The 13,133-nt window shown below is 32.8% G+C and overlaps 1 protein-coding gene across 2 annotated transcripts in view; it reads left to right on the top strand.

Moving 5' to 3' along the window:
• Positions 1 to 13,133, top strand: part of LOC138713620 (cryptochrome-1-like) — a 60,929-nt gene that overhangs the window by 37,876 nt on the left and 9,920 nt on the right. For both annotated transcript variants that reach the window (XM_069845854.1, XM_069845855.1), the window contains exons 5-7: positions 1,134 to 1,363; positions 5,682 to 5,849; positions 10,345 to 10,485. In XM_069845854.1, coding sequence (XP_069701955.1) covers positions 1,134 to 1,363; positions 5,682 to 5,849; positions 10,345 to 10,485 — 539 coding nt within the window. The remainder of the gene's footprint in view (positions 1 to 1,133; positions 1,364 to 5,681; positions 5,850 to 10,344; positions 10,486 to 13,133) is intronic.

The raw sequence follows: 13,133 nt of genomic DNA, 5'->3' as shown, positions 1-13,133 counted from the left end.
GAAATAAGTCGATTGGATTATAAAGCATATAAGGTATAATCAATATATTTCCGAACTGCACTTGTATTTATTGTATCATTAAACATACTGTATGTGCGTGCGTCACTGAAGATCATTGCTTCAATGCCTGTTGAGCCAGTCTATTAAACAGTGTCAGATTGTATTTGAGAACTGAGCTTCTTGTGCGAACATGTCAAGAACCTATTGCGATTTTTCCTGGAATCTTTCCATATATGCCTGATGGCTATTCTGTTCTCTGCCTTTCAAGTGATGCGTGTAGTATAGATTCCAGGCGTTTCTCTGGTTCTAGATAACTTTTCCGTATTGAATGTCCTGTGTGTTTCCTGCATTCAGGGCAGTCCGGAAACTTTTAAATAATTTTATTGCTCATAGTAACTTTTAAATGTAATGCAGGAAATGGAATTTCATCTTATTTGGGTGAATGTTAAATCATTTCATTTATTTATTCTTGATTCACACACTATTAACTTGTATATCATTAAAACTTCTTAAATTAGCAACTTAATATGGTTATTTTACATTAGTGACTAGTTTCGGCGTGATTTGTCGTCATTTTCAAATTTCTACAAACTAGTCACTAAGGTGAAGTACCATATTAAGTTTCGAAAGTTAACACACTGAAGTATAAAAGTTGTGAATTTAACAAGGTTTAATTTTATCATTAACAGTATTCCATTTATGTGTCTTTTGAATAACAGTTCAAGAAAATAAACTATAAACGATCATATCATTCGCAACATGATAAAAGAACTAAATTGTTACGAATGTGTGAAAGATATAATGGGAAAGTGTGTGTCAACTTCGAACACTAATTTCTTTAATAATTATACTCTTTCATTTTTGGCAGTATAGAGATGATTTTATGATTCTTAATCAGTTTCGAAATTTTGATGGGAATTATGTTCGCAAGAACTTTGAATCTAGAAATTTTATGTTGTACCATGGACGTACAAGACTCCTTTCATCAGATTCACATCTCATACTCTTCTTCCACTCATACCCTTCTGCCTCATCTACTTTTTCTACTTTCTCACAGCAAACATAATGACATGGCCACTGATGTCACTGTTGCAGAGGCAATACTGAAAACGATGTTTTCTTTATCATTGCAGGTTTTGATATAGAAGGTCTACTTCCACCAGTCTGGCAAGGTGGAGAAACGGAAGCTCTGGCTAGATTAGAAAGACACCTCGAACGAAAGGCGTGGGTTGCATCATTTGGCCGGCCCAAAATGACCCCTCAATCATTGCTTGCTAGTCAAACAGGATTGAGTCCCTACCTCAGATTCGGCTGTCTTTCTACGAGATTGTTCTACTACCAACTAACTGACTTGTACAAGAAGGTAGGTTTAAAAATGTTTCTTTTTATATCTTCAGAGTATAAATGAATAGCTAATATATTGCTTAAGTTTTAAAAATGTTGCTTTCTTTTTATATCTACTGAGTGTAAGGGAATAGCTAATCTTCTGTTTTGATGCCAGTCACTCAAAGATTTGCTATAACTTAATGGCATGCGTGTTGTGGTCCCACATTATTTTCATAGAAAAGAGAGACATTTTCGATATACGGTATACCCTATTGTAAAAAAAAACTGAGATTGGGATATGGTTCTAGAACATATGAAGACATATTTGCTGGACAGTTATAAAAGTGTAATTCGATGGTGTTCGGGTAAAGGAGGTTAAGTCATTTTTTGTTCCCCAGGTGAGTAGACGAGTTAAATTCTACAAAAAAAAGAGAGAGAGAGAGAGAGAGGGAGGGGGAGGGGGAGAGATATATGCATTTCATATGTTTTATTAGAGTAGAAAATTATTTACAATAAGGGTCCCAAGGTTATTTTTCATTTATATCAAAACTCATTTTTTATGACTTATCCCCCTTTTTCCAAACATCCTCGAGTTAGGATTTTGTATTAGGATTTGTCTTCACTCGAAATGTATAAATCTAGAGCTCTTATAATTTGCTCTTTAATCACGTTTATATAATTATTCACTGAACAAACGTAACAGCTGGCAAAAACAATAATGCCGAGTTCGAGTGTGACATGCTAGAAGAGAAAAAAAATAACTAATCTCTAAGTTTACTTCTGAATAATGGATTTCACTAGATAGCAGTTAGCAAGCTTCTGGTGATGTGGTTGAGAAGGCCTCATGGCCTTAACTCTGCCAAATTAAATAAATGAATGAACAGCCTATTATATTGGCTCCATATGTGTATTGGTAGAACGTCAAGAAAGTCGATTTTGAGCATGTCAATTGACATTTGTACTGTATACCAGACAAGAGATAAGACCTACATAGTCATCGTTTGGTGAGGTCCAAGAGTAGGTTCTGTCCAGGGTTTTTTTGCCGCTGTACACTTTGCTCCCCAGTGAATCATGGGAGGCAAACTATATAGCACCACATGATAATGATGACGGTGGTTATTAATGGAACAGTGGTATAATATCAGCAGGGAAAACGGAAGTACTCCACAATAACCTAGCACCAAGCACCGTCTTTACCCACCATAATATTCATTGGGACTCAAATTCGAGTTATCAGCTGCATGGCTAATGATGCGTCCAATGCAAAATAAGTAATTTTAGACTAGGCCCCTCTACAGGTATTTCCTGATTGATAAGAACATGTTATTCCTATGTCTACTTGCTCATTATACAAATCAGTTCATGATCCAATTTGAAACTAGAAAGTATGTCTAGCAAAATAGCCTCGATAATGAGTGCAGAAGTCAGTAGAGTTCATGCACTCTTTAACCCTCTCATTGAGATTAAATATTAATTAACAAATGGATATAACACAGAACATAACGAATAATTACAATATATAGCTCTCAGTATGAAACATGTGAAAGACAGTAACACACTATTATATCCATAAATGGAAATAACGGAAACTAACCATCAACCAGATGGAATATAGTGATTGGTAAGCCACATACATAGGTTTCCATTCATTACATTTTTCGAAGTTTCATTTTCTTCAACATCAGCCGTGGTGTAACTGTCAACATGTTTTGGGACTTTAAAATATGCTGTTTTCTTGTTCATAGTCATTCCTTCTGAAGGCAGAGCTATTATGATACAGTCTCTTTAAATCAAATGTTGCTTGTTTTAATGAGATTTTAAAAATGACCTTAATCTTATATTTCGATTCAAACAAAGCTAATAAGTATTTAATTAATTTAATACTCCATATTTTAAAAATATACACAATTGGTATAACAAAACAAAGCTGTAGCATGACGTCATTAAATGAAGGCATTACTACTGCGTGTTCAATTCAAAGTGTGTCATAGCTCGCTGTATGCCGTCATGTGGCTAGTCGATGAGCCTAGAATTCAATTTTCCTACACTTCCGCAGAGGCATATTACCTATATGCCAGAGAAGTTGCCTAGAAAGTACGGCGTTCATTCTGAAGAGTACTTACCGATACGTATGGTAACATCTGGAGTGGCAGGAATGTGAACTGTTTGGAAACACATACTGAGGTGAGTTTTTTTCTTACTGTTGGGATATGGGGAGAGGGTTAAGACGATTACTTACGTAGCCTATTTGTTGACATTAACTTCGACGGTCAACATGGAAACGGAGCATTTGATTTGTATTGTGGAATGTTGCCGTATGCTACCGATGATAAAAAATACCCTGCGTACTACTTGGCCTCGCAAAACACAATTCGAAAGAGGTTATGGTAGCACACAGACCTTACAGACCGCCATCTGTTGCTACAACGTTCAAGTTATACCATACACGTTCTAAAGTTCAGATTGAATGCCTTGATTAATAGGAAACTTCTCTGACATAAAAGCTGAAACTCGCTTCAAATCGCTGACTCTCAACAGTGACGTCATGACACACTTTGAAATGAACACCCAGTAGTGTGTTGTGAAACTTTCATACTTAAAATTAATTATTTTAAGTTGCGCACAATTACGTACTTTCTAGCAATGAGCAGAGTTCAGAGTCGGAAATAAATCTGCTGAGGCACTGTGGTGGTTAAATAGTAAAAATTGTTCTTTTAATTTTGAAATAAAAACTGTCCTCAAAGTAAAATTCGGGTTTATTATTTTTATTTCCAATACTAAATAGGTTTCCTGCTCGTCTCTGGATAAGAGCCATTGGAAAGTGATACTAATTTTTACTTGCAGGAGATCGTTTTTCATCAGTCTCAATATAATAATAATAATAATAATAATAATAATAATAAGAATAATAATATATTTATTTTATTTATTTAGTAATATTTTAATGTGCTCTATAACAGCCAGGGGCCAATAACAGTTCAGCACATGACAATTTCCTAACAAAAACATTAACAATAATAGAAAGTACAGTAAAAGTGCATAGGAATAATTATTAAAATAATGACAATTAAAAATGATAATTGAAAAATGAAAAGACGGAAAAAATAATTATTTACTAATTTTTATTTATTTATTTACTAATATTTATTATGCTGTACAACAGTCTGGGGCCAATAATAGTTCAGCACAAGATAATAACAATAATAATAATAATAATATTATTATTATTATTATTATTATTATTATTATTATTATTATTATTATTATTATTATTTTAACATTAATTTTTCATAAATAATAGTTTTTCTTCACTCAAACTTAATTTTAGCTGTCCATAAATTTCTCTCTGATGTATCTTCTTCTGTAAGCCCATGATTGTGCATGTTTCTCTTTACTCCGTACAGAATAATAATAATAATTACTTTATTTAACTAGGAAGAGTTATGACCATAAGGCCTTCTCTAACACTCCACCAAGTAATATTTTGCTAAAACTACACCAAGTTAAGGAGTGACATTGAAATAAATCATTTAGGAAAGAAAAGGGAAACTTGCCATTTTTACTTAATTTAACGTTGACTTGTTTGAAAATTTGTACAGGGCGATCTATGTAAATCTTTATCATTTTAATGCGTTATAATTCCTCTTAGGAGTTAGTATAAACTTGAAATTGAATATTATGGTCTGTGTGGTTCTGGGAGAATTTGTGTTAGTACCCCTGTCATGATTGTTGTCAATTGTTGCTATTGATAACGGCTATTATTGCATAATGTATTAGTTAGCCATAATACCGCGAACAACCAGTACTTACTCACTTCGACAGCTTCAAAAAGTATAATACCTTCCTTTGCTCAACCAAGTTTTATTCTCGAACAATTTAGTGTAAGTTGAAACGAGACTACAAAATATGATAATTTAACATAACTGTACTGTGCTATATTAATGTATCAAGCAAAAGCAATTTTTAAGTGTTGAATGTTTGTGTTAACAAATATTGAATGAACATGAAATTGATGAAAATAAATTCGGTGCATACTGTGCTTTTGGAATAATAAGAAAAAAAAAAAATAAATAAATATTCGGCTGCTAAATTATAAGAAGCTGTATAGAAGGTATGCATGTGGCACCATATTCTTTAGTTGGTCAGTAGAGCAATGACTTGCAATATTGCAAATTGCTCACTTGAGCCTGATAATTGCAGAAAGCTTTCATCTTGTGACTATTTCATAGGATGCTGCCATAAGTGAAGGAAACGCTTCATGAATGTAGCAGTATCTTCGAAATATGCATGCAATTTAAATATACGAGTATAATGGACTAATACTTGACAGTTATATTGTATGAATTTTATTACAGATAAAGAAAGCATGTCCGCCATTATCTCTTCATGGTCAATTGTTATGGCGTGAGTTCTTCTACTGTGCAGCAACAAAGAACCCGAACTTCGATAAGATGAATGGGAATCCTATCTGTGTTCAGATTCCATGGGATAAAAATGCAGAAGCGCTCGCAAAATGGGCAAATGTATGTATTAAGAATTATAAAAGAGATTGCAATCTTTCTTCTATGTTTGTGCCATCAAAAATTTACACAGGAACTGTTTAGATCAGGCCTGCACAAGGTTTGCGCTCTCCGAGTTGGCACACAGCTCGAGAGCAGAATAAAGATATTTATTTATCAGTACATCAAGATGGGGTTTTATGCTGTTGGCAGTTGCAAGGAACAGTACTGATGGTAATGAAACATCGGTTATAGATGTTCGATGTCTGCCTTTATTAAAGTTGATAATAGAAAAAGTTGCTCACAAATATAAATGTTGAGCCAAACTTAGCAATCATTTTCACAGCCAGCTTGTGAAGTCGTGGATATTATTGTTGAGGTTTAGTCTTGTAAAACTCAACCAGACTAGTAGTATTATTCAAACGGTCTTTAGCCCTTAGGCCACATTGAAGATCAATAAGTTCAAGCTGTAAATCGAATGACACTGTTTCAACTGTTGTTGAAGGAATTTATTATGATAACTTTAAACTTCTTTCCAATTAAGACAAGATCTTGGAACCTAGAATTAAATATTATTTTGGATTTCAATTAATATTTGCATATAATCATTTAACATGGATTCATCACGAGCAGTTTCTATCATTCGAAAGTGAGCCATATTACCTTCCCGAAACTGACTTACGAGAAGTGTAAGTTTACGACTGAAATCCTGTAATTTATTTCAACATATCAATAATGAGCTGACCTTTTTCCTGAAGAGAGATATTTAAATTGTTGAAGATTAATAAATTCTAACGTACCATACCTCATGTAATAATGCAACTTTCAACTCCTGAACCTTTTTACTGCGATCTTCACCAACAAAATCATCGTATCTGTATGTGTGGACTAGTAATGACGCATTATATTATTTTTTTCCTCCTCCCTTAAAACCTTTGTGGTAGATAAGTATTGACTCCAGCTGCTGTGAAAAAATAAGCATTTTAACTTGCAATATTGAAAGAATTTGCCTGATGATCACTTTTCCGTCCTATCTTGAGATAGGAAAAGTGAAATAGCTACTGATAATACACACTACACCTCATAGCTGCATGGACTATCCTCTATCATTCCGGCATACCTTTCTGGTGAGCTGTTCGCTCAATGAGCGCCGTTTGTGCAGGTCTGGTTTACATGAATCTGCAATCTATAAAAATGACAAACAATTTTATAACATTTGCCAAAATCCAGTAGTACATAATATTTTCCTCTTGTTTTCCAGTATTCATATTTTAGTAGTCCCCTTTGCTGTGCCATCTTTGCATTGTCAGACTTCATTCTGAAATCTCCCTTTGAACATTATTTGTAGATGTAAGATCCACCATTATCTAGTTAATTTAATTTTATTATGTAATTCGTAAATATTTCGTTACGGTTTTTATATCTTCATTCTTGATTTTATTAATTTTCTTACAGTCATCCCAACTTATTAATAAAGTAGTTATCTGTTCTTTGATGGTGCTATCTTTAAGTTTATTTCCTTTTTGTCCTCATTTCACTTTCATAAGTTGAACTAAACGTTGCATTTGTTTTGTAAAATTGTGATTTATTTCTCTTCCTATTTTTTCTCATTTATACGAAATTCGAGAAAGTACTATGATAATGCAAACAACCGATTTCTATATTTTCGCGGAAGTATAATGTATGTTTTCAGCATCTCAGATCCTGGAAAAAAAAAAGGAAAAAAAAAAAAATGGCTTGTGTCTTGTTTATTTCTCTTTCTCTCTCTATGTGTACAACAATTTTGCCAAACCTATTGTGCATATATATTCGTGTTCAATACCAGCGAGTCAATTTATCAGGGAATTTGCACTTTGGAATTTAACTATTAAATAAAAAGTTAATGGGCCTTTATTAAAAATGTAAAAAATTCTACTTCAGCGTTAACGATTTTTTTCTTGAATATTTTATTACCAAGACAAATGAAACGGTAGACTGTCTCCAAATGTATTTTTTTAGAGAGATTACTAAATTAAATTGTCTTCATTTTACAGTATGCTTCCAGTTGAAATCTTCTGTAGACAGAAATGTTAGGGCTTTATAAAATATCTACACAAATTAAAATAGAACAAAGAGGCATTTTTTTTTGTGAACAATTATTTACAGAATTATGTCTCAAATGAAAACTTCAAAAATTATTTTGTAAAGTTAACGTAACTGTAGTCATTACGAAAACAGAACAAAAAAGGATTACTCATTTGCACAAGTGCGTGTGTGCGTGTTTTTTTTTTGTTTTTGTTTTTGTTTGTTTGTTTGTTTGTTTGTGTGTTTTTTTTTGTGATGTGCATGTTCACTCTGAACCCTGACAAAGTATAAGGTACTTAATATTGAGAAGCAGTGGACTGGTCAGGGAAGTCGTATATAAACAGAGACAAATAAATGAAGGACTATATCAAAGTTGACGGCCTTGAATATATATTATCTACTAATGACCAGGATATAATAAATGAAAAAAATCGTAGGTACAAACAATGATAAAAAGTTTCCTGAATATCAGGCAAATAACAGTTTAACACTATAACAATGAATACAAATAACTGTAAAAACATTTCTGCAAAATAAAAAGAAAAACTCTAAAGCCAAGTCGAATACCACGACTTAACATAATGACCGTCAAAAACTACTGAATAACGCAAATGAGCATCGTCTTATGTTAATATGAAACAAACAGTAACATGATGTAAGGAATTAACAAATAAATAAAATTAGAAAACTCAAAGTAAACTAAAATGTAATTTATCACTACTTAAAATCACTTCGTAAACCAACAATGCTACCTTCTTGTATATCTAAGATTCGAAATTGAAATCTTCTTCCTATGTTTACTTATGCAGTAGTTTTCATGTTCTCTTTTTTTTTCTAATTTTTTCTTTGCTATTTATTTCATTTAACTTTAATAAAACACTATTTATATAATATATGTGGGTTAGTGGCTCATTCCTTCGCTATATGCAGATAGGGGTGTAACTTTCTCACCAAATTTTGTAACAGTCGTGTGAGTGATATTCAGCAAGATGTTTTGTAGGCTACAACTTATAAGCCATATTGTTGTTTTTCATTTGTTGAAAACTACATTAAATAATATTACCAATCACTCGACAGTAATATACTCACCTTCTTACAAAAGGGAACCGAGTATTTGTCCTCTGCTGCAGGTGATGTTTGATTTGTGACGAACAAAGGGACTGTGGGCAGATTTTATTGGAGTAATTCTTTGTCATTCTATCATTGCTCCTTGATTGCCATAGCATGATCTCTTAATCTCAGAATAACTTCTGTAATTGGAATGAAACTTTAAACAAATAGGTACAGTTCTAAATTTACAATATCTGTGCAGTTTAAACGAGATTGTATTATATTGTATTTATTAACATTCTATGGTATTCGTACATTGCTTCACAGCTAGAATATGGAACAAGTGAAAGAACTTAATACTGCTATAAAGTCTTAATTTATAGTTACAATCTAGTTGAAATATATACAGAAGAGGTTTACAATGTAGTCTACTAGTACAACACAAAGTTTAATATCTATTTTATGAAGCATTGTTGAATGTCATGAATTCACCTACAGAATAGAAGGTGTGAGAAATTAAATACTTCTTTAATTTGGCCCTAAATAATCTTATCTTTCATTTTTTATATCAATAGGGAGGTCATTAAACATTTTTACTGCCATATAACGCACTCATTTTTGATAGCACGATAGACTTGCCAGTGGAGTACGAAAATAATTTTTTTGTCTCATATTTATGCTATGAACTGTTGAATTAGTTATAAAGTTCTTATGATTACATATGAGGAAGATTATTAATGAAAAAATATACTGACAAGCCATAGACATTATTTGTAGTTTTTTTAAAGTAGTCCTACACGATTCCCTAGATTTGGCACCTACTATCATTCTAATTACTCTTTTTGGAATAAGAATATATTGTTACTATCTGTGGAATTTCCCCAGAATATTATTCCAAAACTCATTACCGAGTGGAATTATGCAAAGTATATTGTTTTTAAGATATTGATATGTACTATCTTTTGCATAGATCTAATAGCAAAACATGCTGAATTTAGTTTGGGGGTAATTTCTTTAATATGATTTTTCCAGTTTAACACATTATTGATTTTTAAGCCAAGAAATTTAGTTGTTTCTGTTAAGGACCTATTGTTAATTATTGCGCTAGAAATTTGCGAGCTTGAATTTTTACAGGATTTAAATTGAATTATGTTAGTTTTGTTACAATTTAATACTAATTTATTGACTGAGAACCAGTCACATATTCTGGGAAGAATTTCCTTTGTTCAAGATTGGAATGTGAGTTGTTAAATATATAATTACAAATACAGTAATCATTTCAGTCCCTTAACAGTGTTGGTAGCTTAAAAGGCATGTTAAATAAAAAAATTACATTTATTGGTAGCATTGAAAGTAGGCCACATGAAATCCTTCTTAATATAAAATTTGTATGCTGCACTTACAGGGTCAGACAGGATTTCCTTGGATTGACGCTATAATGACACAGTTGAGGGAAGAAGGATGGATTCACCATCTGGCACGACATGCTGTTGCCTGTTTTCTTACACGAGGTGATCTTTGGGTCTCTTGGGAAGAAGGCATGAAGGTAATATTTTGTGATAGTGCATTTGTTAAAAGATTTCTGAGAGAATGACAGCAAAACAGAATATCATGTTGAAGTAACGTGGTTTCAAACCAAGATATCTTGGTCTTAATATTAGAATTATTAAATTATATCCTAAGATTGTAATATAAGACATCATTAGTAGTTCTACCAAGAGGTTAGGTATTTAATGAATGAATGAATGAATTAGTTCCAGAGAATGAATGTGTCACTTATCTCATTCTGAGACTCTATCATCATGTATGGGTATCATGTGTGAAGCCTGGCAATTGTCTGCGGTGCTTGCAGGCTCCGGATAAACATTGTGTGTGTTATTTGTGATTCACAGCAGAATATTGATAATCTGATACATCACAAACTATTAATGTAAAATATTACCAGATATAAGCAGTTAAAATATCATTTACTTACCCAAATTAAAAGAGGAGATGCTGAAACTGTCTTGTCTTCTTCTTCTTCTAAACTTCTATTTTTAACTGTTTAAGAAGTGAAACATGATTCACTGCCAGTAGTGGCGACTGTGCACCTGAAATTGTACTCCAACCATTCATGTGCCCTACCCACCCCTTGCGCTACATCTCTCCCACCTGGCACAACTAGTCATGTAGTGGAGATATGCTGCACATATTGATACATGAATGAACAACCATCAGGAACTTTCTATCGTTCGAACGCTTTTAACTCTTACCGAATTTCATTACGCCAACTTTTCTAGCCTACACCCGTATCGGCAGACGGAATTGTAAGACAGATAACTGGGAGTTCCTACAGATTTGCAATAAAGTATCGTAACTTGACTAGTTTGTGACATGTTTATTGCATTATTAAATTTAATTATTTGGCATAACAGCGCAAGAAATGAGCTGTGGGACACACACATACAAATTCTCCATGTTTCCCACTTACGTTAGCCCCGCCATTAATCAGCACAATTAATTTATGTGCTTCAATAACTGCTGAATTTCCATATATTCCATAAGATAGTTTACACCAAACTTTCAGCGTCATGTTTTGGTTGCAAGAGAAATTTCCATAACCTTTCTATTGGTACTTCCTCTTTGATATAACAGAGGACTAAAACTATTTTATTTTAATTTAATTTAATTTAATTTAATTGTGATTTTGTTGCAGTGTCCATTGTTTCGTCAGCCATTATTGCAACATAAAAGCTTCTTTAAGTTCATTTGAATTGTTTTTGTAGTTCCTTTGAATTGTGACGAGCCCTATAAATGATCTTCGAAAGTTTAATCTAAATATGGAGTAAAATCAATCAAGCCCCGAGATATTCCACAGTCTGTTGAATCTTCCGATTCGGCAAGTCCTCGCATTGCTAATTCAAATATGCCACAGATTTTTACACAGTTAATTATTTTAGATAGACCATACCTATTTTTAGTAACATTTTCGTCTTGTTTTTGAATATTAATCCAGTACACAGAATCAAGCTGTGTTAGAATATTTTAATATCTCTAGCAGTGACAAATCTGTTGACTTGAAATGAGTTTTCGAATTTTCATGCTTTTCTGTTTTTTTTTTTTTTAAGTCAAATTAACTAAATTCTTCACTCTGGTCTTTGTCCATGTATTTTCTCCTTCAGACATAAGATACGGGTGGGGGAGAAAGCGTTTTCATGAGTGCAGCAAAAAACCCAATTGTTTCTATTACACATTTTGGTATTAAAATGACTAGTAGGATACATGATTTTCTTCGACTTTTTCCAGAAATTTCAATATTTAAATTTGGTGTAGGACGTCCTAATTTCTTAAAGCTCCTACAGACAATAAAATATCGAATCGAAGGAGAATGAATTAGAAATATAAATAAAACAATGAACTAGATTACATAAAAGAACGTTTTACATTTTTAATTTTACAGGTCCATGTAAATGGCAGTTCTGCAGCTCTGCAGTTCTTATTGTAGAGTCGCCCCTGCTTACTACAATTCCCATTGACGTGAATATTTTCCCAAATTCTACCTTTTAGTTCTTACAGGAAATATGAATTATTTTTGTACACTCTGTCTTTTTAGAATTATCCAGAAATAGAAGTCACAAGGGGTTAGGTTGAGAGATTGAGAGAGAGACACATCCCTTTTGATAATTCTATTCTCGAATACCGTGTAAAGTTCTTCCATAGAATAGTTGGTTGTATGTGTTGTCACAGAATTCTACTGAAATAAGATAAAAGCACATTTTCCCCTTTGTTAACTCGCCAAAAAGGGATACAAAATACATACCTAATTTCCACATACCTCTCAGCATTTATAGTTAATGAAAAAAAATAAAAATAAAAAAGGAGTGCTTATATCCTCTCTCCACTCATAGCACACCATACTTTCTTTTTTCACATCATAGAGGGGCTTTTATGAAGGAGGTTGGGGTTCTCTGAGTTCTAATACCTGTTGTTATTTACATACTCATGGAGATGAAACCAAGCCTTGTCCGAAAATAGAAGATTACGATAAATTTCGTCGTCATTCACTTAACAACATTTACAGACAAAATTCATGCTGATCACCAGTTTTTGCACCACGGTACATTTTTAAGACTTTAACTTCAATACTCTGTAGCAGTTCGCACCCAAGTGTTTTCTACAAAAGACGACAGAGTAATTTTAAAGGAATTTTCCAAG

This window comes from Periplaneta americana, chromosome 14, assembly GCF_040183065.1.
Source record: "Periplaneta americana isolate PAMFEO1 chromosome 14, P.americana_PAMFEO1_priV1, whole genome shotgun sequence".
NCBI lineage: Eukaryota > Metazoa > Arthropoda > Insecta > Blattodea > Blattidae > Periplaneta > Periplaneta americana.
The sequence above is the reverse complement of the archived record's forward strand: the minus strand, read 5'-3'. Positions and strand labels throughout refer to the sequence as shown.